The sequence below is a fragment of the Labrus bergylta genome, chromosome 7, assembly GCF_963930695.1.
Source record: "Labrus bergylta chromosome 7, fLabBer1.1, whole genome shotgun sequence".
Lineage (NCBI taxonomy): Eukaryota > Metazoa > Chordata > Actinopteri > Labriformes > Labridae > Labrus > Labrus bergylta.
Window position 1 is genome coordinate 4,458,997 of NC_089201.1, and position 25,479 is coordinate 4,484,475.

Below are 25,479 nucleotides of genomic sequence, written 5' to 3' on the forward strand. Positions count from 1 at the left end.
GTTTTAGGGGAGAGACTTTCTGCAGATAGCTCTGGATTAGCAACAGGTCATTCATCTGTGAATGTTCTCCTCAGACTTGTATCCAGGCAAACAGAGAGCGAGGGCAACACAGAGAGAGAGAGCGAGTGAGTCAACAATTTGGTGCATCTGAAGATCTCTGGGAATTCGAAACCCCATTTGGTGGAACGTTCCCAGCCGTAAATCTTCGGGTTATCTGGTGAGAAACCTCCTTGAGACATCCTCTGAGCTGAGAAGGTAAAGATGCAGCAGAAGGAAGAGGTCTCTCAGGAGGATTTACATTTGCAAGACAGTTGACAACGGGTCACCTGTGGCCTTCCTATTTCATACAGTCTCATTCAACCCACCACCCACCACTACTCCCACCACTGCCGCCCCTATTCTGAAAAAGAAAACACGCATAAAACCACGGCTCTCTGTTTTCAAGGGAACAAGAGAGAGAAGAGGAGAAGTGGAGAATGAGGCCTCTCATTCCTAATGGCTCCTCTCTTTTGATGAAACAGTTCCGTTCGGGCCACTCAGTGGGATTTTGTCAGGTGGCGCAGGCTGGCTCTGTATTAATTAATAACATTGGCTGGTCCTTTCAGGACTATGCAAATGGCTCAGGAGCTAAGCTAGAGGCTGGGAGAAAGGAGACAAAAGGCTTGGCCCTTACATTTCATATGCAGAGCCATGCGAGGGTCAGCGCCGCAGGGCCACTTGATAGGAAACACCAGCGTTTCCCTCAGGCAGCCCGCCGGATAATAGCCCAGAAACAAGCTCATTAAGGGAGATTATGAACCTCCATTCCTGCACACAGACACCAAGCACTCCGAGCTTCCTCTTCTATTCTTATTCAATCGAGGTAAAGTGGGAGAATGGACGGGGTGCATGGGGCAGACAGATGCACCCCAACCTGTCTGCTGCAGTTATTGAGCTCCGTCTTCTCGCCATATTGGCAGGGATTATGGTCCATTTATTTCATACCGACTCCAATAGCCCTCTCTGTAATGGTATGGATGGAATGGTGACAATAGTCATAGAAGTTGATCAAAAGAAAACTCTGGACTGGGTCCAACATTGCTCTCCAAGAAAGAGTCAATTGTCCCGGAGGACACAATGACGACTTTGCTACAAGTCTGGATGTAAATCACAAGAGGTTTAAATAATGAAGTACTCGATTTTCTTAAATCTCAGAGTAGTTTGTGATTATTTTTTTGAATTGTCTGTGTCTGTGTGAGGGGATTTGATGATTAACTGGTTAGTTCCGAACACAAACTAATGATTCACCGACTGACAAAACGAGAGGCAGAGCTGTGCAGCATGGGTTGTAAAACATCACTTTTTATTTGTTTCTTTTGTGAACTGTTTAATGCAGCTCCAAGCCCTAAAGGAGGTTTAAGAACCTGCATATTTTATCTTTTGTACATTAGTTTAGACATTTAAATCGGCTAAGATGAGCTATGCAGAGCTTGTATCAGAGCCCAAACGACTTTGGTTTGTTCTGTGATTTTTTTCTGTTTCTCCACCGGTCTCCAAGCTGTGTGCCTCAAATTCTTGAGGTTTCTTTGTATATACAGGAAGAGACATACTATTTTCAAACTTGCCCATTTTCATTCAACAGTCAAATATTCTAAAATGACTCATCAAGGCCTTTCTTCATGGGAGCTGTCTCGCTGGTCCAGAGGCAGGAATGCTCCATGCAGCTTCCTCTCCTCTCCTGGCTGCTGCACGGAGAATCCCCTCCAGGCTCAGCTCCTCATTCTGGAGATGAATGATTCATCTCAGATGTGGTCAATGAAATGGTCTTTACTGGTGTTTGTTTACATAAAAATCCCCTTCATGTTCGATGAGTCAGAACCCCCGACAAATTGCCCACCTCCTCCATCAAATTATCGTCTCTCCACACGCTGCACTGATGTGAGGAGTCATGTCCGGTCAGGCTGCATCGTCAACATTCAAGGCAGGAAGAAGTTCGCTGAAAGTATGCACCCAAATATGTGACACACAGGGTGAATCATCGAGTGGCATGTCCTGAGTTTCCCCCTTCTTCACCTCACTGGTGTAATCAGCACCATGCTTTAGATACTGTGGCCAGCTGAGTCACAACAGACTCACAAAGACAAAGATTTTTCATGTAGATTCTTCGACTATCCAACCTTAGAGGATGAGCAATCAGAATGCTTTTAAGCTTACATGTTTACCCTGGAATTCAGGTTAACCAAGACTAATGTTTGTTATATGAGGTAAAGTAAATGTGGCAGCTAGCTTGACCTGAACCTTTTTTTGTCATGACAATCCCAAAGTCCTCAAACTACTTTTCCTGATTGTTCCTCATCCTGAGTGTTGAATCACTTCTGCTAAGCTTCTTATTTTGTCTTATTTATACCAGCAGAGATAAACACAAGAAGAGAGGGAATGGTTTTAGATTTAAAGGAAGCACAAATATTGTTACCAATATATGCTTTTCCCGTGGGTGAGAAGTGATTTTTTTTTTCCCTGCATCCTACCTTTGATCTGGTCCACATCTGAGTGCTCACTCATCGCTGACGTCACCACCTCCATGAGGCTGCAGCTGCTACATCGGAGATGATGGTGCAAGACATAAGAGGGATGTCACAGGGTGCTACAGTTAATGAGGAATTCTGTTTTTTTGGCAAATGAGTTTCAATTACTTTGAGTTTGAAGAGGGTGCGTGACTCAGCCTCTTCCACATTTAGTTTTTTCCGTTTGTCTCCAGAGTGACAGTCTGGAACGAGAGCCAATGGAATATGTCAGATAGCGGCGGTATCAAGTTATCTCAATCAGCGATTTCCCCCTTTGTTACATGTGGAAAAAATTCTCGTGTCCAGTTGTTGTTGTGTGTCTCTACACAAGGTGTACAGCCTGAGCAGTCTCCACAGACCTTGTTTTGACTACCAGGCTGTGTTGCATTAGTGGTGAAACATACTGTCATGCCAATCCCAAAATGATGTTTGTTTATGGCCTTAATCAGTCAACGTGCCCCGGGTCCTCGTAATGCTGCTCCCTTTATAAACAAGGTCAATACGCTCTACACGTATAGAATACAAGACCCTGATTTATTGCGCTGGAAAGCGAGGAGAGGGTGAGAAGGAGGGCTTTTGGCTGTTTTTCTTTCTTGTTTTGGCTGTTGTTCAACTTTCCAACTTTAATTAATTTACAAGTTTAATGTGCACACTGTGCATTGCAGCCACCCAGGAGGAGTGGGCCATGTAGGGGCAGCAGACTGTGTGACCAGAGGCCTGAAGATGAAGTTTCAGGGGGTTAGGAGCACGGAGGAATGGAGATGAGGGGGCGCAGGGAGGAGAAAGGGCCATTGAAGGGGGTGAGAGGCGTGCGGGCCAGGCCAGCCAGCCGCTGCTCACAGGGAGCTTTCCATCGCAGGCGTCCCCACTCAGCTACATACACTGTTTATCCTCAGCATGAATATCAATGAGGGGCTCCTAAAATACGGCCATTCTTCCCCCCACATGCAGCAGCCACCAGGCCAGAGTGTCAGCCCGCATCGGCTGCACGCGCGAGTCCTTGTTCTGCTACAGACCTGTCTTGTCTTGAGTGCGAAAAATCAGCTTGCTGCCCACTGCCCACCACTCTGCTCTCCCACAAACCTACGTCTGTGCTGTTTGTGTGTTTCTGTGTGTGTGCGTTTGTGTCCGTCAGTGTCTGCGTCTTAAAGCATGCAACCATCAGTGCATTGTTTCCAGCCTGCGTCTCCATGGTGTCTGCCTCCTTGCCTGTCAGTCTGCGCTCACTCCACACGTACAGTAAATCCGTGTATGCCTTTGTCCTTTTACCCCCCCCTAAGAAAGTTGTGCTCTTACAGCAGTGATGTAATGCTGAGGGGCTTTGTGTGCTCTTTCCTCTTGGCTCGAGGTAGCCTTTAATAAATCGCCCCTTGGCAGAAGCCCAGCGGCTAACACAGGGGTGTATAATAAGTTCATTTATTTGTCAACACTGAGCCCACAAGATGAGAAAGCGCCTGGCTGTGCATGTTAAAAAGGCAGCGAGGGGCTGCCTTTACAGCTATCAAAGGGCCTACCTCTTTGATTCCACATGAAAAAAAAGAAGGAAGAAAAATCTCTTCAGAGCCATCATTTGCTTTGCAATTGAATATGGCAATATGTTAATGTGCAGGCTGTTTCTATGCCCCCACTGCCCACTCCTCCAGCCCATAGGTGGCCCAGGAACAGAGGCATACTTGTGGGGGGGGGGATGGAGACAGGAGGTGAGGGTCGCTGGAGGGCGACTCTTTTCTTCTTCCAAAACCTCACAAGAGTCTGGACACAGACTTGAGAGTGATGTGCACCGGGGTTGTCCACCCCCTCTCCTCTCCCAGTGAGCCCACCACCTTCCCCTTCCTTTCTCCTTGTTGCCTTGTCGCCATACCGTCCATCCCTCCTTCTTCATCTTCCGACCCCCCCCGCCGACCCCATGTCCCCCAGTCCAGCCACATTCTTTGTCCGGCCTGTCTGGTTGAATTGGTATCAGCAGAGAGGGGATGGATGCTGTGTCTCTCAATTGGGTGAAATGAGGTGATGACTCTGGACAATGGAGTCACACTCTTCTGCCTTCCCTCTCGCAGGCCAGCCACTCTATTAATATGCTAAAAGATAGGAGGGCCGCCAATGCAAACCGCTGCCTGTTGTAGCAACAAAGAGTGGGGCATGTGTGCCATTCACTGGCCCCATCTAAGCAGGCCATGTGTTGTCTAAAAAGAAAGGTAGAAGTTGAGCAAGACATAAAGAGAGAATAGAGAAAGGAGCGAGTGTGTGTATGTGTGTGTGTGAGCCTCTGTTTGTGAAGAGAAAACTCTCTCTCTCTCTCTCTCTCTCTCTCTCTCTCTCTCTCTGTCTGTCTGTCTCCCTCGCTCTCTCTCTGTCCCTGTATGCCAGTTGCCTTGCCTTTTCGGGCTTCTGGCCCGTTCACAAGCTGTCTCATTTGCATTATGAATGACAGTGAGGGGAGCTAACAAGGTTATTGGTCTTTGAGACGCACGCCTGTGACCACACGTGGAAAAAGGACCTACAGCAGTGAGCATTGGCAGAGGCACTGAGCCTCTTTATTCCTCCCTTTCCAAGCGCTATGCGGCTTTTTTTCAGCGAGCACACGATTTACTCAGGAGATGGAAGAAAAGGGGCCGGGCTGGGGGAAGGGGGGCTGGGTTGGGGAGCGGGTGAGGGTGGTTGCTTTTCAGCTCCTTTACAAGCCAAGTGAACCCTCATTATCCAGGCCCCTGGTCATTAGTGAGCGCTGCGTTCAGGCCCGCTGCAGTAGAAGGATTATGTATTAGCTGACTACTAGATTACTAAATCATATTATCTCTGCAAAGGGATGTATCTCTACTCTTTCTACTTTCGATGTAAAGTGTTACGTAATGTGCAAATTAAGGAACTTTACCTGGTGAATAAAGAACTAAGTGTAAATCTCCTCTTTTAGTTTGTCAAACTCTGAACTTCTTATTTAACACATTGGTCAATCCTTCTTAAAGTCATATGCAAAGTTATAGCCCTGAAGAAGCATTTAACTCAACAACTTTTGTCTCCTTCAACAGATTTCCGATTCGCCATGTACCCTCCCTCCATGATCGCCACAGGAAGTGTGGGGGCAGCGATCTGCGGCCTGCAGGTGGACTCAGCCGACCAGTCACAGTGGGGCGACAGTCTGACAGACCTGCTGGCCAAAATCACAAACACAGAAGTGGTGAGTTTGTTTTAAATTCCTTTGCCGTTTGTCAACTGGTTAAAACACTCAAGTCCAGTGTGGTCTTTTGTCCCTGCTTGCACTCAGAACTTCTTACATGCGCCTGGAAATTTTCTGGGTATGTTTCTGAGTAATATCTGAACGAGTAGGTGTAAATGTTTGTGCTTCACCGGTATTTATCCGTGCGCCATTTTTACAGAAAGTCTATGATTCAAGGTGGAACCACCTGCTGCTGTATTGAGAAGCTTTTAATGTTTTTAGTCAGTTTATATTTCCAGTTAAAGGTCACACTTAACTCATCATATAACCACTGAAACACTCAGTCTTACTGTCTGTCACTTTAAACAAGCGTATTAGAGTCACAAACTCATCTTTATGGGATTTAACAGCCAAGATGTGTCATGAGAAACATGAGAAAATAATAAAAGGAGCCCCTAAACTAATAACTAAAGTATCTTCATTGAAAGAAATGACTGCATCAATGTCAGACTAAAAACATGAGTAACAGATGTCAGTAGAGTGGAGCAGGTTTCTTCTCCTCTCCATCAGTCCGTTTAGGCTGCTCGGAGCCCTCTCCTATAAAAGATCCTCTGATCGAGCCATGTTGGGAGCATCTTCAGTGTGCTCTGTCGCTGACAAGAATGCTGACCAGGCTGTTGTGTGTCTGTCCGGGTACAGTGAATGTTGCGAAGGTGTCTGAGCTTAGTCCAAACACAAGAAGGGCCTTGACTGAGTCTGAGCTGCCTGGCTTTCATCACGGCCAAGTGAGAGGGCTTCAGCTAGCTATAGCTCACTGTGTAGGATGTTTAGGGGGGAAAAAGCTGCAAAATGTAAGGAGGGCTAAGCTGTTGGATGATGAGGAAATCTGACTTCTTCATTTGATCCAACTTTAATATATGGCTGCCTCAGTGCTGTGCTCAGGGACCAGTGTGTCCTGTTGCACCAGCTTTGTTTAAGTCTAAATTAGGTTGCAAAGTTCACACTAAATACCACAATAAAACCAGTTAGCTTGTGGCTGAAGTTGTCAGTGTTCAATGGCGAGACAGAGACGTAAGGTTCGTCTTAACTAATAGTGTTATGTCCAAACTAATCAAAATATTGTTTTGTGTTCCCATCATGTGACAAATCACTGAAAAGCATTTTGCTTAATTCAGCGTTTGTTACAGTGCTGCGTCTCGTGTTGAATTGTCTCTGAACTAACTTACAGCTGAGAATAACGTTGACAAACACTCCCTAAAATATCTCTTAAATAAATATAATATAACAAGGCATTATGATCAGGTGATAACTTAAGCCTACACCCTTTATCTTCAGCTACTGCAAAATGACAACAGTGACGTCATGTGGTGAATTTGGCAACTGCAGCATAAGTTCCAGCTCCAGTTCAGAGGCCACTGCCTTAGCAGGAGTACTACTGATAGCAAACATGTTCAGGAAGGCTTTTGGGGGTATTGGCAGTCTTAATTTAAACATGAACGTATAGAGTTCATGTGTGCTCGCTGCACAGGGAGCAGATCAAGCAAGATCAGGCGTGGACCATGGTATGTTAAGTTCTGTCCCAAAAGGAGGCGACGTTGGAGGAGGAGGAGGAGGAGGAGGAAGAAAGCTGTTAAAGTGTGAAAAGGACACTGAGGGCGGTGTCATGCCTTCGTCCTGACAATCGGCCCTCTTTCGTCTCCTCCTATGGCCCATAATGCTTCACTGCTGGAAAGCATGGCTCCCTCTGGTGCGAGCAGTGTGAAGTCTCGCTTAGCAGCTGAGGAAAAACAAATAGCTGACCTCAGCAGCACAGGGCCTCAGTGTGTTTAGGCTGCAAGGTCTCAGACTTGAGGGAATTAAGTTGCTCTGTGTCTCTATGATCAAATCCTCACATTCCTGGATTCAGACAAGCCATGGCTCGCAGTAAACACACGAAGGGCACCTTTCCTAATTCAACATACAGCACATGAGAGGCTGTGGTATAAAAACTAGATACTCTCTCGTATGCCAGACAAAACTTCACAAAGTTAAAGGAAAACTAACATCAGACATGTGCACAACTTGTGACACAACAGCTAAAACACCAGATGACAAATGTCCAGAAGTAGTTGTCAGCATTACTCTTGTGGTTTTCAGTGCTATATACTGTTGGCTATACAGTTTGAACATATCGTCTTTTCACACAAAAAAAAGAGGAAATGGTGATCACTGGAAGTGCCATTTGACACACATACCCCACCTTCTTTTCCCAAAAGCTGAACCACTTTATACGTCAATCCAACACCCAAGGGTCACCTCAACCTCAGTTTGGACTGCAGTCATCAGGGTGGTGCTGTGAACCTGAGTCCAAAAGTGCTGTGTTTGGTTTTGGCTGGCACTGTAGAAGCTGCGCAATACGGTGGTGCAGCATCTTTTAGCTAGCCTGCACAAAGAGCCAGGCAAAATATGAAGGCAAAACAAGTTTCGCCAACTTCTGCTGCTGCTGCCAACAGCACCATGGCCAATGCCGCCGCCGCCCCCCGCATCCCCCCCCCCCCCCGGCACCCTTCTGGCATCTGTGGTATCCAGAAGCTGTGGTTTTCCAGTGGAAATGTGATAGGGCCAAGTCACCATGTTGGGCTGCTGGAGGAATGTGTGCAGCCTCACATGCACCTGGTGTGGGACAGCAGACATGGCACTGTGCAGAGTCACAATGTGGAGTGATACAAATCTAAAAATTTTGGGAATGTGTTAAGTTTCACAACCAATCAGGAGTGGTTTGTCTGATGTCAGAGTAAGAAAACCGGGAAATACACAAAAAAAATGACACAAAAAATACACACAAAAAAAATGTTGGTGACCAGTAGGTCAAATAGAAGATAAGGGTGTTGTGTGCAGAGCTGCCATGTCAATTTTGAAGGATTAAAACAGGAAACAGAGGTTAGAGAAGTGCAAAGCTTAAAGACCACCACTTCCTAGATTCTTTCGTTTTGACTTTCCCTCTCTGTCTCTCATTCATCTTTTTTTGCGCTGCGGGTCACACACTGAGACAACGGAAACACATTTTCCCATTTCTTCCTCTCTTGCTGCTCTCATTCCTCTTTTGAGGTCACTTTGGTTTCCATTGATAAGTCCTCACATGAGTTGCACCATGAATGGATGTAGACTTGAAATGTGATAAAGGGGAGATTTGGTTTTAATGTTTATTAAAAAAAAAAGGACACAAACAAAGATGCATCTATTGGCAAATATCATCTTTATTAACATAGCCCGTAGCGTCACAACTGGTCGTATCACGGCATGCGGGTTAAAGAACTAAGTAGTCTCATTTCTTTATTGTAACTTGTTAACATTTAAGTCATGTGGTGACTCTTTATTTCCAGTGTCAGCCTCCGGATATTTTGTCTTAAGATTCCCTGAGATCAGAAGTGTGTGTCGTCAATGGGTGTGTGTTTGCTTCAGCTGTCTGACCACCGAGTCCTCCCCGAGTAGTTAACACAGTCTTGTGTGGTGTAGTCAGCAGTTAAAAACACATTCCATGGCTTCACACATTTCTTCCTTTTGGGTTTGTCTGTCTGCACGACTTCCCCCCCCCCCTACTGCCAGTGTCACAAAGGTCAGCCGGATAATAATGTGCATGCCATGATTCTCCAGAAAATCTGATTGTTGCAGTGTTGTGTATGTTTGAGGTGAGAAAGAGGGTGATGTTGTGTTTTTTCTGGGTTGAGGCTGCAAAATGAGATGTTTAAGTCCCGCTTTACCTCCCATGGTTTTTTTTTTCCAGTATTGTTGGTCCCCTCAGAATCCAAGTACCTAAAGTTTCTCTGAAAGCAGTGTTGGTGTTTCCAGTAGTCACACATTGAAGTCATTAAAGTTTCTCAGATAAAGCCCATGGGTCTTGGCATGGGATCAGAATCAGTGCTCTTAAGAGCGGCAGAGATTGGGGGGGGGGAGTGTGTCTTTTAAGAAGTGAAGGCGTGCATTCTTGCGGTAAGACACAGGCAGTTCCTTTACATGTTCTTCGCTCGACTTAATTTTCTCACAGGAATTGAGTTTTTTATGACCAATGGAGCACATGTTGGTGGGAAGATTTTGTGTTTGTGAGTGTGCGCGCGCCCATGTCAGCGGCCAACCTCTGGAGGAGATTAAGGGACAGAAGCTGATCAGGTTTCCTCCACGTCAGAGCGAAAGCAAGGGGAGATATTCTCTCAAGAGGCACCAAGCCCAGATCAATCCAACCTCCCCAACAGCGAATCAATCTTCATGGACTGTGACCCAACAGACTCTCTGAGCTAATTGGTAGATTCTATCAAGTCTAAATAAAAGAGATTTCAAGACGGGAGTTACCTCATGGTGGAGTTATTTTGTCACAGGCCTTTTATTGCAGAAGATTTCTTTGACTTCTTTAAAGAGATTCCACCTGTAAAAAAAAAAAAAAAAAAAAATCCTCCATAAAAGTGTCCACTTGCAAAGAGTTTCAACAAATTATCCGTCTGGAGAGTTGGGTTAGATGTCAGAAACTGGTAGTTTCCCTGTGACAACACGTACATGTCTCACCCTGTAATATGTCATGCTGTTTGGCCTTTGACACCGCGACCTTTCATTGCTCACCCGTGTGCGGCTCGGGTGAGCGAAGGCCTCAGTCCTCTATTCATCAAGGCCCAGCGGCACCAGCAGCTATAACACAGGCTCAAACTGTGGCCCATCAGGTTTAAATTAGCTGTAAATGTCTAAAGAATGTTTCTCCGCACCACAAGCGGTACACTTTCACTCATCCCTCCGGCCATGGGGCGCTCTCAGTCATGTTTCCCACAGACGCCTGGTGCTTAAAGGCAGGGGTTATGCATGTGTGTGTGTGTGTGTGTGCGTGTGTAGAGCTCAAAGAAAGCAACTGTTGTCACATTTCACCAGCAGAGAGCAGTGTGAGGTCTTTACCAGGCCTTCAGACAGGAATTCTCACATCCCTAACATTTTGTTGCCGCAGTCTGCTCTGACTTCTAAGAATCTTAAATGATTATCAACACTGTTCCTTTCCAAGAAAAACAGTTTGACCAGACTCTGACGCTCTTGCTAACACCTCATTTAGCACCCCTCTCCCCTTAACTTCCCCCACGTCTCCCCCTCCCTGGTGAGTTGCTCTCCGCTCATGCACTGCGCTGTCCCCTCTGTCAACCCTCCATCAGGGGAGGATATGAGGGCTCAGCGCTGTTGAGAGGCTCCTCTCCCAGGTGGATTCTCAGGTTGCCGCGGCGGCCTTTGATGGTGTAAGGCGAGCCGGCCGGGTCTCAGATGGATCCCCTGCAGGCAGGCACACAGACTGGCTCTCGTTAAAAAAGCACCACCTTTGTGTTCCCACAGGAGGTGGATGTAATTAACATAGCTTTAGTACTACCTGTGTTTTCAGCCGCTGTTGTCAAGGCTACTTCTGTTTGGTTTTTGTGTGCGTTCGGGAATGGCGAAGGTGGAGGGGTAGGTGGGCGGTTAGATGGGGGAGGTGGAGGTGTGTGTTAATGCATGTGTGTGTATGTGCTCATGATCACTACGGGGTGGTGTTCAGTGCACAACCCTGGTGGGCTGATGTAATGCTTTGGTCTGGTCTGTGTCCACACTGGGGCTGCTAGAGAACCACTGGTCATTTAAAACCCCTGGCCCAGGCTGCCCAGGGGCCACACCAGGGGCCCCGGTTTCTCATGCATTGAAGTTTTCAGAATACTTTTGTAACTGGCAATGATAGTTGCAGAAACCATTTTTCCCAGTGTGCGATTGTGCTACTTTTTTCCTTTGAGTTAGACAGAAATCAGAGGTGAAAAGCAAGCTGACCAATCATGTAGCTGTGTTAAAAACTCAAAAGTAACTTACTAAAAGTAACTGTGGTGTTATAAATGTGTGAGAATACATTTATAGCGGTGTAATATGTATGCTGCTTTGTTCTTCTCTGCTTTTTCATTGATACTGTGAATATGTTGAAGTACACATAGCATTGATATAAAGGCCAAATTTCAATATTTCAGGGGAGGCCTGATGGAAACTTTCTACAAATTTTCTGGAGGACATGTTTGAAAGCGCCAATTCATAACAAGTGTTATCTCGAGACGCTTTACAAAGGAGCGTATGCTTTCCTGCCCCCATTCCCAGATTACAATGTACAGATTTTTACATCTTGTCCTCTCTTTTGTTTTGACATTTCAGGATGTTCTCAAAGAGTGCCAGGAGCAGATTGAGCGTGTTTTGGTGAGCAGCCTGCGCGAGGGCCGGCAGCAGCAGCAGCAGCAGCAGCAGACACAGAGAGGCACCAGCGGCAAAGGCCTGGACGAGCTGGATCAGTCCTCCACCCCAACAGACGTCCGCGATGTCAACTTGTGAACCACTAGAGGGCATCATTGCACAGGATTTACAAAAGAAAAAAAAAGCATCATGAAAAAAAACTCAATTTTCTTAAAAGCAGAAAAAAAGAACAAAAGAACAAAAAATGTTAAAAAACACAAGCCCTTTACAAGAAAAAGAACAATGCTTGCTAGTTTTTTTTGTAGATTTTCTGTTCTTCAAGTTTAAAGCAAAAACAAACACCTGGCCATGAAATAGATCTTCTATGATGTTCTAGTCTAAAAGCTACAAATTTGATACAAGAAGAAGCTCTGTGGTGCCTTGGATAAACAGAAGGGAAGCCAATCATATTTGCATTCTGCCTTTGGTTGTATGAGTATGATCTTTAAGTTATATTTTAACCATAGCTTGATTGTGAGGCTGTTATGGTAAGAGAAGTCCAATGCATTCAGAAATTGCATACATGGATCTCCGTTTTGTTTCCTCTGTTTGGTGTTCTTTGAGTATTATCACTTTTAAATACGTGGCTGAGGGGGGAAACGTGTTCGAGCTCCCTCACCATGATACAAAGTCCACGTGTGTCAAAAAAACGAGACAGATTGAGGAAGCTGTGAGAACATTTTTGCTAAAGAATGATTGGACCCATTGCGAAGAAAGAGACAGAATGATAATAATTATGAGTAGTATTAGTAATAACTATTATTATTAATTTTATTATTGGACAGATTTTTGGAAACGAGTAGAAAATATCAATAAGCTCCTTTTGTCAGGCTGCTTGTGTGTCAGTTTGTATGCAGTTTGTGTGCATACCTGTGAGTGAGTGTGTGTGTGAGTGTGTGTGTGAGTGTGTGTGTGTGTGTGTGTGTGTGTGTGAGTGTTCGAATGCTACATGTGATCTACGCATATAAGCAGTGTGCATTCTACGGCGTCGAGCACATCGGTATAACATGACATCTATGCTCAATCACTGCCTTCCTGCATTAACAGTGTATCATGGTTCATTGTTGGCCAACAGTAAACTCATGTGCAAGAGAGAGGAAAAAGAGGAGCATCCAGGTGAAGGGACTCTCTCTTAGGGGCCCCTTCACCTTTCTAAGATAGGTGTGACACCTCAGACTCAGAGGTGATGTGAGGCGTTTGTTTATTACTGCCATTCTGGAGATGAAATATTACAGATATACTTCATTCTTTCACACGTTGTTAGTGTTTCCTGAGTTGTGAAAGGCTGCTTTGAGTCGTAATGACCTCTCACATGTGCAGCCTAAGTGGCACATGTGACACCAGGAGAGGGCGATGTCTTGAAGAAAGTAAGGATATGCTTTTAATGTCAAGAGGACGTTAGACTTCTCTGTGTTCAGTTGCATGGAGGGAACAGGGTGTTGCAAAGAGAGGATAAGAAGTAGGGCTACAGTTTTCATCACTGATGGACAGAGAGGGTTCTAGTGGTGCAGGAGCATGCTGCTGTGTAGGAGACGAGGAGGATTTACAGCCAATAACTGTAAGATGATAATAAACAAGAGACGCCCCAACGGTATCACATTACAACCCTGATATCTGCATATTGAGATGGAATGAACATTCATTTTTTATAATGAGTGTCTTCAGTGACACAGCTAAGTGAACAAAGTCGTTCATGGTTTTCATTTACACGGAAATGAAAAGAGGAACTAAGACTGTACGGTGCCAGATCATGTGAGGATGAACTTGTTTGGGGGGAGGGGGTGTTGAGGAGTACAGGATGAGGATATACTGTCAATGCATCTGGAGTCCCACATAGGGAAGTTTTCAGCTCCCCTATATGATTTCAATGGCAAAGCACTTTGAGAGAACATGCTCCCAAGGAGAAAAGTAAAAATAAAATGGGTGGTGGGGTGTTGATCGGAGGTGAATGGATGTTTTCTTTTTCCTTGTTTAGCCTTTTCTTTGGTTTACTTTGTAGGGCTGGTTTCCCAATCATCAGACATATACCCTTGTCGAGCAAGAGTCAAATTAAAAAGGCTTTCCACAACTTACGACGAGAGGACATTCCGATAAATAAATAAAAATAAAAAAAACATTCCTATTCAAACAAAGTGCAAGTCGATGACTAAATTTAAATGAACAGAAGCATGAATTGGAGCAGGTCTACACACAGAGTTCACTCATCCATGGGTTCGGTTTGATTTTATTTTATACTGTCAAGAAATTAAATATTTGTTTTTACTTGAATTTTTTCTCTTCATATTTATCTGCGTCACAGCCACAGACAGTCACACAAGGGCAGCGATGAGCTACAAGAAAGGGTGGTTGTAACATCCAATATTTGCACATGTTCTTCTGAGGGCAATGAGGTTTGCTTTTCTTATAAGACAGAGCAGAGCTTTTGTTCGAAAACCACCTCGACTGATGTTGTGTTGCGGTGTGGTTGGTCAGTTTTCTACGGTGCTGGCTTGTGCAGTTCAAGCTGAGTGTCTGTCAGTGAACACATCTGTGTCCCTCTGTGAGCTTTGCTGCTTCAACTCATTGGTTAGTGGGCTCACCAGCCAGGCAGACATCAGCACAAAAACAAGAGACAGATTTTTGTTTTGTTTTGAGGGGACACGTTGCTTTGCCACAGCGAGGTGTCTTTGACTTTATGCTTGAGTTGTTTTTTTTTGTCATGATGGTATGTGACTTTGCTTGAGTGTATGATTGTCAGACTGAAGAAAAATGTGGGGATTTAATGTTTCAGTGATATCTTTTTCAGTAGAACTGGGCAATCTAATGATAATTTGCCCAAGCATCCCCATTTGAACATTTGATCTGACCCCTTCGTTTTGCCTCTGTTTGCCTGATGTAAGCTCTCTCCCAAACTTCATGGTTGTGATTTTTTTTTCTTTCCTGCAATGTATTGTTGCATGTGTTATATATAGAGAACACCTTTTCAATTTGTGTTTGATATATTTTATGGGGCGACCAGACCCTCCAAAGGGTTTTTCTAAGATTTAGAGATACTGTATTCCAAAGTGAAGAGAGGACAGAGGAGAAGGTGTGAAGACATCAAGAAAAAAATGTCAATATTTTTATTGAATTATTGTTGTCTTTTTGCGCTGCTAAAAGCTATGAATTTGTTTCATTTATACAAAAAATAACATTACCTAGTTGTGATGTGTCACTTGAGTGTGCTGCTATTTTATAAACATTTGTATTATAATATAATTATTTTACTGTCTAAGAGATACCTTCAGAAAAACGAAGTAGATGGTGATAGAAGAACATGAAATGAGTACTCGACTGGAAATGTTCTTTGTACAGTTTGACAGTTTGCTTAGATAGATTATCTCTCCCCCCCCCCCCCCTTTTTTTAATCTATTTTGCTCTCCTTCTTCCGTCACATTCTGCGTCAGTGGTATTACCTATACCTCAGGATAACTGGACAAAACGCAACACACACAAATCCATCAGCTATACCTCTGCAGTTAGGGAGCTGGGACTGGAGGAGAAATAATCAGTGGGGATGCGGAAGAAGCAACCACATTTGGGTGTTTTTGTGGATGATTCCCACTGTTTTAATGCGGGAACAACTTGCTCAGTGAGATGGGAAACAGGATAAATGTAAAGCTTCCACTTGGACTTAAATCGTAATGGAGCGGGAAGGTGGGGTTGGCACGACAACAGTGAAACCTTTAGGGGTAGTTTTCGATAGATAGATTTCTGTTCATGTTGGTGCTACATCCGACTTATTCTGTGTGAAAGAGGGAAAACTGCACTTCTATGAAGGCCAAAGTTCTTGCTTTATACAAACATTGAAATGCCGAATGTCAGTAAATATGGATTCAACATGTGACCAATATTGGTTTGAAATCATGCGTCTGCACAACATTGTGACCGCAGCAAAATAGTGGGTTGAGCTTGACCTGTCAGGTACAACCATAAATATTCTGATATCTGAAAGTTTCAGTGGTGCAGTTTTCCCTTTAAGTCCCCCCCTCCCCGCCTCCACTTAAACTCATATCATGTACCTCAAATGTCTGTTGCACAACCTCTGTTCAATAAACTTCTGCTTTAAAGGGTGTGACAACACATCAGCTCAGTAGTTCTCATGCCTCTTTCTTGTCAGCTCTTTCCAATTGTTTCAGTAGATTTTAAGTATGTGTGATTATGCAGTGACACTGCAGAAAGAAGCTTAGCTGTACAACTTAATCATGTGAAAGCTGCAAGAGGAGTGATGACTAATGTCAGACAATGTGTCTTTTCATGGAAAGCTGAGTTTTAGGAAGAAAAGTTTAAACAACAGGAAAATGGATGAATTGTTATTTCAGCCCTGGACATAAATCTTGCATCAAAAGCTTTAGGAAGTGTACTGGTTCAGAAAAATAGGACTTACATGAACTCAGCAGTATCTTGCCTGTTGTCTAAATAAAATGTAAGTGATATCTAAATGTATGGACAACTACTGACAAATCAATACAAAAACAAATTATAAAGATGTTAGCAAACTGCACTTACATTGCATTAAAAGTATAAAATACAAAATGTCCTGCATGTTCAGGGAGAGCTGTGGTGACATGGACAGGTGGAAAACACTTGTTCATAAGGAGAAAGGTCCACTCTATGACCTCTAGTGGCTGCATTAGTCTAAGCCTTGTGTTTTGACTCGTACACTAAATGGTACGTAGCCTACAACAACATGTTAACCTGTTAAATAAAAACAGACATGTGCAATTAATCTTTATAGTATGGTTTTCAATTTGCCAAAAAAATCAGGCAGTAGTCGATGTAGTGACATATTATATACAGTTAGGCTATGTCATTTGCCTAATAGGATATATCACCAAACTATTTAGGACAGTGTCCTTGAGGTTTTATTATTCTTTAAAAGAAAGAAAACATGTATTTTTAACGGGAAATTCTGACATGATTTAGGAGACAAACTTTGTTTGTCGTAGACAGGTAGAAAAGGAGATTTGATCTAATTAAATGTATGAATACGTCACAAGTATGCCATTTCCCAGGCAACGTCATTAATGTTTTCAGCCAATCTGATTGGCTGGTAATATCTGCTAAGCCTGCATTCACGTGCCCCTCGGATGCTCGGATTTTCCAAGTTGCTAAATCGACTTTTTTGCTTATAATCTTTAAAACATTGACGCCACATAGGCCTAGATATTATTTTGTAATGTAGTAATAACAATTCATCTGGGTCACTTTAATTTACAGCAACTGGAGGATTGAACCTAACATTAAAAAATGCAAATTAGAAAAAATGGTAATAATGGTAATTTGTAATAAAAACAAATCACTGACATCAAACAAGTATTTTGTATTTAGCGTTATATGACTTTGAGCCAGTCAATTACGAACATTTTTATCTCAAGTCCAAGTTATTTCGTCTTGAAGGGCCATTTTTGTGAACTTTCTAATCGGAAACCCACTTTTCCGATTATTCTGCCACCACGTGAATGCATCTGTGGTCTTAGAATCTACATGTATTTCATGATTGTCACAAACCTGCAGCTGTCATTAATAATTCATCATACCTTGCCTATAAAATGGATAACGAAGAGCAGAAAAACAAACTCTATAGCTTATTGACTCTCCCCAGTCGTCACTTCAGTGCGCCACATGTTTTCACCACATGTCTTCACCACATGTTTTCACCACAGGTCTTCACCACAGGTCTTCACCACAGGTCTTCACTTTGTTAGGTCTTCACTTTGTTTCCACTCCAGTCTCGACACGCCTCTCTGTAGTCGTCTTCACGACAGCTACAATGTTTCGTAGCTCCGTTAACTTCCAGGGTATGAAACAGCTGACATTTGGGCTAACCCTTGTTCGACAGTAAGTGTACTTCACGATGATTAAATATGTATTGTAAATGTTATATGACAAGTTATATTAGGCTCAGGGTGCTGCTTGTCGCTTTCATGTATTAACTTTCAGTTCGATACCAAACTTCTTCTTGTTGCATATTGTAGCTACTTGACGATTGAAGTATGCCTGCTGTATTAAAGTGCATGATAGTATCCCTACAATTGTCAGGCTACTTAGCAGACTCTTTGAAGCTACTAAAGGTAGGCTAGTGTTTGCCTTTATTTATTTTTTTTGAAGGGTTTTGTTGTTGTAAGTTTGTATGCAGAGGGCTGTTACTGGATAATCAAAGTCAACGTTAAAGATGTCTCTTTCATGAGCAGGGGATTCATGACACTTGTTCAGCTGTTCCAGTCAACTCCATACTACCTGCTGCCTTTATCAGTTTGTGAACACTGTAGTACCTTCACCAGACCGCTAGAGGTCAGCGTTAGTCAAAGAATGAACTCGGTTTACCTGATCAACCACTTTATTATTAAATAAATAACAATGATTTTATACATATAAAACCTTTCGAAACTACTGTTACCAAGTGCTCAAAAAGACAAAAGCAACAGGACACTAAAATGCAAACGCAAAGTAAGTAGAATAACCTTTAACAGATTTTGCACACTGGATACATTGCACACTAAAGGTTAATTATATTTCTAGGATGTCTTTTATTTATAAACTCACATTTTTTTTGTCTACTTTTTAAAAAATGATCTTAGTATTTTTTGATGTCTTGTTTTTATCTTCTTAAATTGTATTTGTCAGTTTTATGTGGTGTCTTGACTGTGATGCAATTATTGCTGTGACGGTGTAATCTCCTGCAAAGGATTAATAAAGTACCCATCTAATCTAATCTAATCTAACCAGTTTAAGTAGGCTTCTGATGAAACAATATAAAACTACAACATTTTTTCACAATAACATTGTTCAAATCTTTGTAAATCAGAATTCAGGTGGACCTGTTTTTGGTTTTAAAATTATTTTGTCAGTAATTCAAACTTTGATAAATTCAACTACACAAGCTAAAAAGATCTTCATTTTTAGCGGTGTAAAACATCCATTTGTCAGTTCATATCAAGAATCAGGGAGTCATCATAATTATGAATGTATTTAATCCCGGTGGTGTTGATTGTGTACAAAAAAAAACGTAGAAACTCTGATGGCAGAAATATAAAATTTGTTTGCAAGTTAGAGAAAGTTTACAGGAGTTTACTTTTAAGTTAGGGGGGGAATAAATAAATAAAAAGCATTGTATTAGAAAGATCAAAAGGCAATAATGTATGCTCCTGTACAGTGACATTAATGAATGCTTTCTTCCTTTTCTGCAGTGGGGAAACACGTTACAATAAAGAAGGCCTGTTACAAGGTACAGATGATTAAAGATATCTCTGAGATTCACATAAAAATCATTCTCTCTCCTTCTCTGTTGCTTACTTTATACTCTCACCTTTTTTTGAAACAGGCCAGGCTATAGACTGTCCCTTGTCTGAGATCGGGCTGCAGCAGGCAGAAGCCGCAGGTCGTTACCTGAAAGATGTCAAGTTCAGCAACGTGTTTGTCAGTGACATGCAGCGGGCTCAGCAGGTACAGTGCTCTAGTTTTTAAACACTGAAAAAACATTGACCTGACAAGTCCAGATAAACATCTTATTTCAAGATATTTCAAGTTGAGAGTTGGTAGCCTTGTGATTAGTGTGCGCACCCCATGTACTGTACGGGGGCTACAGTCCTCTAAACGGGCAGCCATGGTTTGAATCTGACCTATGACTCCTTTCTCACATTAATCTCCCACTCTCTCTCTCTCTCTCCCAAATTTCTAACTCTATTCACTGTCCAGTCTCTTAGTAAAGGCATAAAAAGCCCAAAAATTAACCTTTTAAAAAATATATATTTCAAGTGAAAAAAGTTGGTTGTAATGAGTAGAAATTTCTTCCAATGGGGCAAGAACATTTTACTGTGTCTTTAAAATTATAAGCACTAACCAAGCGGCAACCTCCATCCTTGAAAAATCACAAATGAAGTCAATGCGAAAGGCTAAATCCTGCAGTTCATTGAGTGTCTGCTTGAGGCTGACTGCAGGAACACAGCGAGTCACACAACAGCCAAAAAAAGCATTTTTTACAGTAGAAATAAAAACATGTTTACAGCCTGGTACAAAAAAAAGAAATGGGTCTGATTAGTTATTGTCATCACTGGCACACACTGTACGGGGGAAGACATTTTTTTTTCAACTACGTTTTGATTTTATGATACGTGTTCTCCATAGTTAGTCGCTTAGCTGACATGATTGACAGGTGGGCGTGATGTAACAGTTCGTCAAGAGGTTTAAAACCCGCCTCAGCTCCAACTCTCAGCCTGTCGTTAGGCTGAGACAGAATTTCCTGCTTGGTGGCTGCTGCTGATGAGCCTCCAGCGCCCCCTGCAGGAACAGATGGCTGACGCCACTCAGGCTTCATCCATTAAAGTCTATGGTACAAACTAATTTACATAGATCATACATCTCATTTCAAGACACTCAACAAGTAAGATTGGCAGATTAGTTTAGTCATTACGATGAATTCAGGCCTTATTTCTCACTTGAAATATCTTGAAATAAGATATTTGTCTGGACTTGTCAGGCGAATGTGTCTGTAATCTGAGTGTATTTAGATATTGTTGATTAGAAATCAGAAAAAATACACTTGCTTAGAGTTTTTTTGCTGTAAGTGGCATTTATTCCTGTAATATGTATGACATGGTGTCACTTTACAGCCCAGAGATTAGAACTCATAATGACACCTCCTGTTGTCTTCAAATCGAGAAGCTGCGGGGGAAACGTTTTGTCCTTCTCTACAGCAGCATGTCTGTATGTAAAAAGATGTTTCTGCATTATTATTCTTTGCAGACTGCTGAAGCAATACTGAAACGCAGCAGCTGGTGTTCTGGTCTACAGATGGTGTGCGAGCCTTTACTTAAAGAGAAGGTGAGTATCATTTCATGTTTGTTATATTATAACTCCCCAGCTAAACATACTTAAACATTAACATGAGATATATTGACACATTACTGAAGAAACCCGAGTCATCCGGTCACTGACTTTACAGAGCTTTGGGACTGCAGAGGGAGGACGGGTGCAGGACTTTAGAGAGATGGCCAAAGCTGCTGGTCAGTCCGTTCTGAGCTTCACAGCACCTGAAGGGGAGACGCAGGAGCAGGTGAGACTGTCAGTGTAACTGTGATGTTCCCCTCTCTGTTTATCATTTCATCTCACTCTGTCCTCCTCGACCTCTTGTTTAATCCTGGCTGTCTGTCACACTCTGTCTCCACTCAAAGTGTGACATGTCAAGAAATATTATATTCTATATTATTATAGTCGTAGTGCGGACTAAAGTATGGAAGTTGGTCTGATTGGAGAGGTGCCAGGTCATTGCCTGAGCACTGCCCAGGTGTCGAAAACCCCAACTGCTCAGGCGTTCTTTCATGTCCAGCCCCCTCACTATGACGTCTCTCCATTAGTGCATGTCCATAGGTCCTGTTTGTACATGTGTGTATTTTGGGCCTCTGTGTGTGAGATGCATGTCTCTCAATAACAGAGTGTAGACAAGAATTTAATTCATACAGTAAAATAAATTATTCTGTATATATATCACCCCGTGAACTACAACAAAATCTGAGTTTTGAAAACTTGTTTTTTCATCAACATGAATAAAGATTAAAAGAATAAAGGTGAAAATTACCTCAATCATCTAAGTGAGTTAAGTGACAGGTTCAGCAGGTGTTTGGGGTCACAAGACTCACAATGCCTAAAAAAGTGCTTCACCCCCTGTGAAGTTTCCACATTTTATTATATGACTACAATTCAAAAGAGAAAACTGAAATCAAATAGAAAACACTTGTCCGTTTTACTCTTATTACCTCTGAGAGCAGACACTATGATGCCAAAGGAAAAGCAGATCTTACAAAGGGGTCATATTAACTTATATTTATATGGAGTCATAAAAAAACATCAAATAAAATAAACACAAGGATGTCACAGACTTTGTCTCTGAAAAGTTGTGAGGCTGTTTTTCTTCCAAGTGTTCAAGTGATTTTGAGGCGTAAAATGAATCAGATTAAAACTGAAATGTAATTTTAAAGCTAAACTCCTTTTACATGGGCAGGCTCCACAGGAGTTTAAGACTTACTGAATTTTTAAGATGCATGAAGACAATGAGATTCTCACGTGTTGTGCTTAAGGTAAACACAATTAATTTGTATCTATAATGACCTCCAGATACAAATCCAACCTCAACACACCTGAAACTGTACTGGAAACATACTTCTTCTTTAGCTCTGATGTCAGCTTTATGTCAGGGCCTCTTTTCTACACATTTTATTGATATTTAGTAAATACCAGCAATTGGCTTAAATCACAAGACTCAAAGTTACATGCCAAACAACCTCAGAGTGTTTGTCACTGCCCCTGATTAAAAAGTCACCACTTAGCTTGGTGTTATCTGTCTTGGAGGCTGTGTGGGAGGACAGAGTGTGAGTGTGGGGGCGTAGGAAGGAAGGATGTTCTATTCCAAAGGAACCTCGTCAGGCTTCATCTATTAGATCTTGGCTTGGACGTTAACTCAAACCCAGTACGTGACCAGCACATGATGATGATGCTGCAGATATACAAATATAGATTTGACGTAGGCACTCAGAGCCCCAATCAGTGTCGGCTACACGACTCCCTCCCCCGACTCCTAAACGTTTTACAGGTGCGTCAGAATGAGCTGGCATGGATTAGGTTGTGACTATGTTGTTTTTAATATAATGACCCTTCACATTTGTCTTCCACAGTTGCACGTAGACACTTTTGTGTGTGACACAAGTGCACACACAAAGTGCAAGAGAAGCATGACACAGTTTATAATTTGTGCTCTGTCCAGGTGAAGGAGCGGGTCAAAGAGTTTTTGGAGAAAATGCTCCTGCACATTGGGGCCGACCACTGGGATGACTTAGGGGAGGATGAAGCCGACTTATCCGCTCCACAACAAACTCCTCCTGCTGAGGGAATGGCAGACGATGGAGTCAGGGGCGTCCCCGTCCATGCTCTGGTTGTCACCCACGGGGCCTACATGTGTGTAGCAGTGCGCTACTTTGTGGAGGAGTTAGGTTGCTCCTTGCCTCAGGGTTCGGACAAAGCACACGCGTTCTCTCTGAGTCCTAACACAGGGATATGTCGGTTTTTACTAACCATGAGGAAAGAGGACGACAGGTTCAAATTGGCGGAGATGTGCTGTGTGTTTGTGCACAGAGGAGACCATGTTAAACAATAGAGGAATTTGAGAAATAAAAGAAGATAAGAGAGAGAGAGCTTTAAAGAGGGAGTATGAAAAGCTCCATAGGGTCAGAGTAATTCTAATTTAGATTATTATTATTTTTAAAGATTTATTTTTGGGCTTTAATGGAGAGATAGGACAGTGGATAGAGTCAGAAATCAGGGAGCGAGAGTAGGGAATGACATGCGGGAAAGGAGCCACCGTTGGGAGTCAAACCCGGGCCGCCCGCTTGGAGGAGCAAGGCCTCCATTGGGGCGCGCACACTAACCACTGTGCCACCAGCGTCTAAGTGACTTCACAAATGATGGCTGGATTGATGTCCACATATTTTGACAAACACATTATGTCAAGGTTCGGTTGTCAAACTGTTTAATACTCTGAAACGTTTCGATACCTCGTGTCTTAGAACGATACAATCTTAGTTATTTTTAATGCTTAATAGAGTTTGAAAAGTACCAACGCTTTTAAAAAAACATCAGATCTTCAGTCATTTTAAAGGTCACATATTGTGCAAAATAGACTTCACCATGTTTTTCTAACATTAATATGTTTCTCTCGTCTGTCTGCAAACCCCGTAAATGATGAGAAAAGTCCATCCTCTCCGTCTTTCGCCTGCTCCACTTTTCAGAAAATGTGTGATCAAACAGGCCGTTTGGAGATTTTCCCTTCATGACATCACAAAGGGCAGTAACCCCTCCCCCAAGTGGGTGACACTCCCACAGCTAGGTGTTTGTTCTGCCCTCTGAGTCTGCCTTTCAACCTTAAAAGTAGTGCATGGTACAAGAAAGCCAGAGTCCCATCCCCTTCCAGAGAGGGGGCGTGGTCAGACACAGCTCATTTACATATTTAAAGGTACAGACACAGAAACAGCCTGTTCTGAGTAGGGCTGAAATAGAGGGGTTTATAGGCATGATCAAATGCAGGATCAAACAAGAAACTTCACAGACATGTTTTGGGGACCTCTGAGATGTATTTAAACTGGATAAAAAGGAAGATAATATGTGACCTTTAAACAAAAGCTGCCATGAGAGAGAGAGAGAGCACTGTCTTAATTGCCCAGATATGCAACATATCAAGTGTTCAGAACTTTTCCTTCTTTATTTTGTCATTTCATAAAAGGTGCATTGGAGAACTTTTTGTTGCCATGGTTATGGAAACAGGTATCTACACTGTTTGATTTTCACTACAATTGTATCACAGTTTAGAAACCTGATAGTGTAACAACCCTGCAGTACTGTAAAGTTATAAACTTCTTAATCGACATCAGAAATCCAGCCCATCATATATACCCACACAACAAACTTTATTTTGTTTCTTTATGTCGGCATTTATTTGCTGTGTCATGAGTCAAGCCCTGTCATTTCACCTCAGATAGATGCTTTGAGCTCCAGGTTAACATCATCATCACTTGATGTTACTGCCTGGCTGTTCATTCATGTAAATGTGTGCTCTAATGAGTCTCTGTTTCTATATTTATTCCGTCTGACTTATATCTTGGTGAGAAACTCGAGTGAAACTGCAGCACTGTTGACTTTGTGGAAAATGAGTGACTCGTCATTGTTGTGCTTTAACGCTCAGGTCAGCAAGGACAAATACAGGACAAGAAACTGTGACGGTGTTGCAGGGATGCATTGTGCTGGTATTAAGTTTAAATTCTAAACTTTGTGTTGAATAAAGTAACGATTGGTATATTACTATCAGATTCTTAGACCATATTGATGAAGGTGCACAGTGAATGACTTTTAACCTGTGAGAAAAACACAAAATGTTTAAAGACTGCTGTGTCTAAGATTCTGTCTGAATGCTATCTGATTTATTTAGCTGTAAACTCTTTCTGCATCAAAGTGGTGTCAACAAAAAGCTGCCATATGTGATGTGAGAGTTGCTTTAAATGAGTGTATAAATAACTGTTGTAACATTTAGATTCATGGGCACATCAAGCCTTGATCTTTTCTCTTTCAGTCAGTGTGCCTTGTGTGAATCGTTTGTCACATGCAAGGATTTGGTTTGTCCATTATTTTTGTCCAGGTCTAATATTTGCCAGTTACATAATCAACTGGCTGAGTGCAGAATCCCCGTGTCACTTTTTGTGGCCTCTCCATACTTACGAAAAGGATTGTTTGGTAGTGGTTTGTGTTGTTCTCCTAATGTTTGTTGACTGAAACATTTTACATTTACAGAGACATGTCATGTGACTTGAATCAATGTATACACTAACCCTAAAAATAAAGAAGGGGAAAGGACACTCTTTGTCAATTCTTCTTTTTTATACTATTATGTGGGGGAATCTTAAGAGTTGTTTCTATAAGGGAACAGTGAATATATGATTGACCACTAAAACAGGTCATATAAGAGAGGCTCACTTCAGG

At 42.5% G+C, this 25,479-nt stretch overlaps 2 protein-coding genes across 3 annotated transcripts in view; both read left to right on the plus strand.

Moving 5' to 3' along the window:
- Window positions 1–16,046, plus strand: part of ccnd2a (cyclin D2, a) — a 185,828-nt gene extending 169,782 nt beyond the window's left edge. For both annotated transcript variants that reach the window (XM_065956528.1, XM_065956527.1), the window contains 2 exons: window positions 5,570–5,718; window positions 11,866–16,046. In XM_065956528.1, coding sequence (XP_065812600.1) covers window positions 5,570–5,718; window positions 11,866–12,039 — 323 coding nt within the window. In that variant the 3' untranslated portion in view covers window positions 12,040–16,046. The remainder of the gene's footprint in view (window positions 1–5,569; window positions 5,719–11,865) is intronic.
- Window positions 16,047–17,238: 1,192 nt separating this feature from the next.
- On the plus strand, window positions 17,239–25,355 carry tigara (TP53 induced glycolysis regulatory phosphatase a). The gene is made up of 6 exons (XM_020651088.3): window positions 17,239–17,799; window positions 19,149–19,186; window positions 19,283–19,404; window positions 20,704–20,781; window positions 20,903–21,013; window positions 22,718–25,355. Exons 1-6 carry the CDS (start codon window positions 17,597–17,599, stop codon window positions 23,105–23,107), a joined length of 942 nt encoding a protein of 313 aa, XP_020506744.2. The 5' UTR covers window positions 17,239–17,596; the 3' UTR covers window positions 23,108–25,355.
- Window positions 25,356–25,479: the final 124 nt, after the last annotated feature.

Coding starts and splice junctions, on each gene's coding strand:
- tigara (XM_020651088.3), top strand. CDS start 17,597: ATGTCTTCACCACATGTTTTCACCACAGGTCTTCACCACAGGTCTTCA. Junction 19,187..19,282: donor TAAAGAAGGCCTGTTACAAG/GTACAGATGATT, acceptor TTTTTGAAACAG/GCCAGGCTATAGACTGTCCC. Junction 20,782..20,902: donor AGCCTTTACTTAAAGAGAAG/GTGAGTATCATT, acceptor CTGACTTTACAG/AGCTTTGGGACTGCAGAGGG.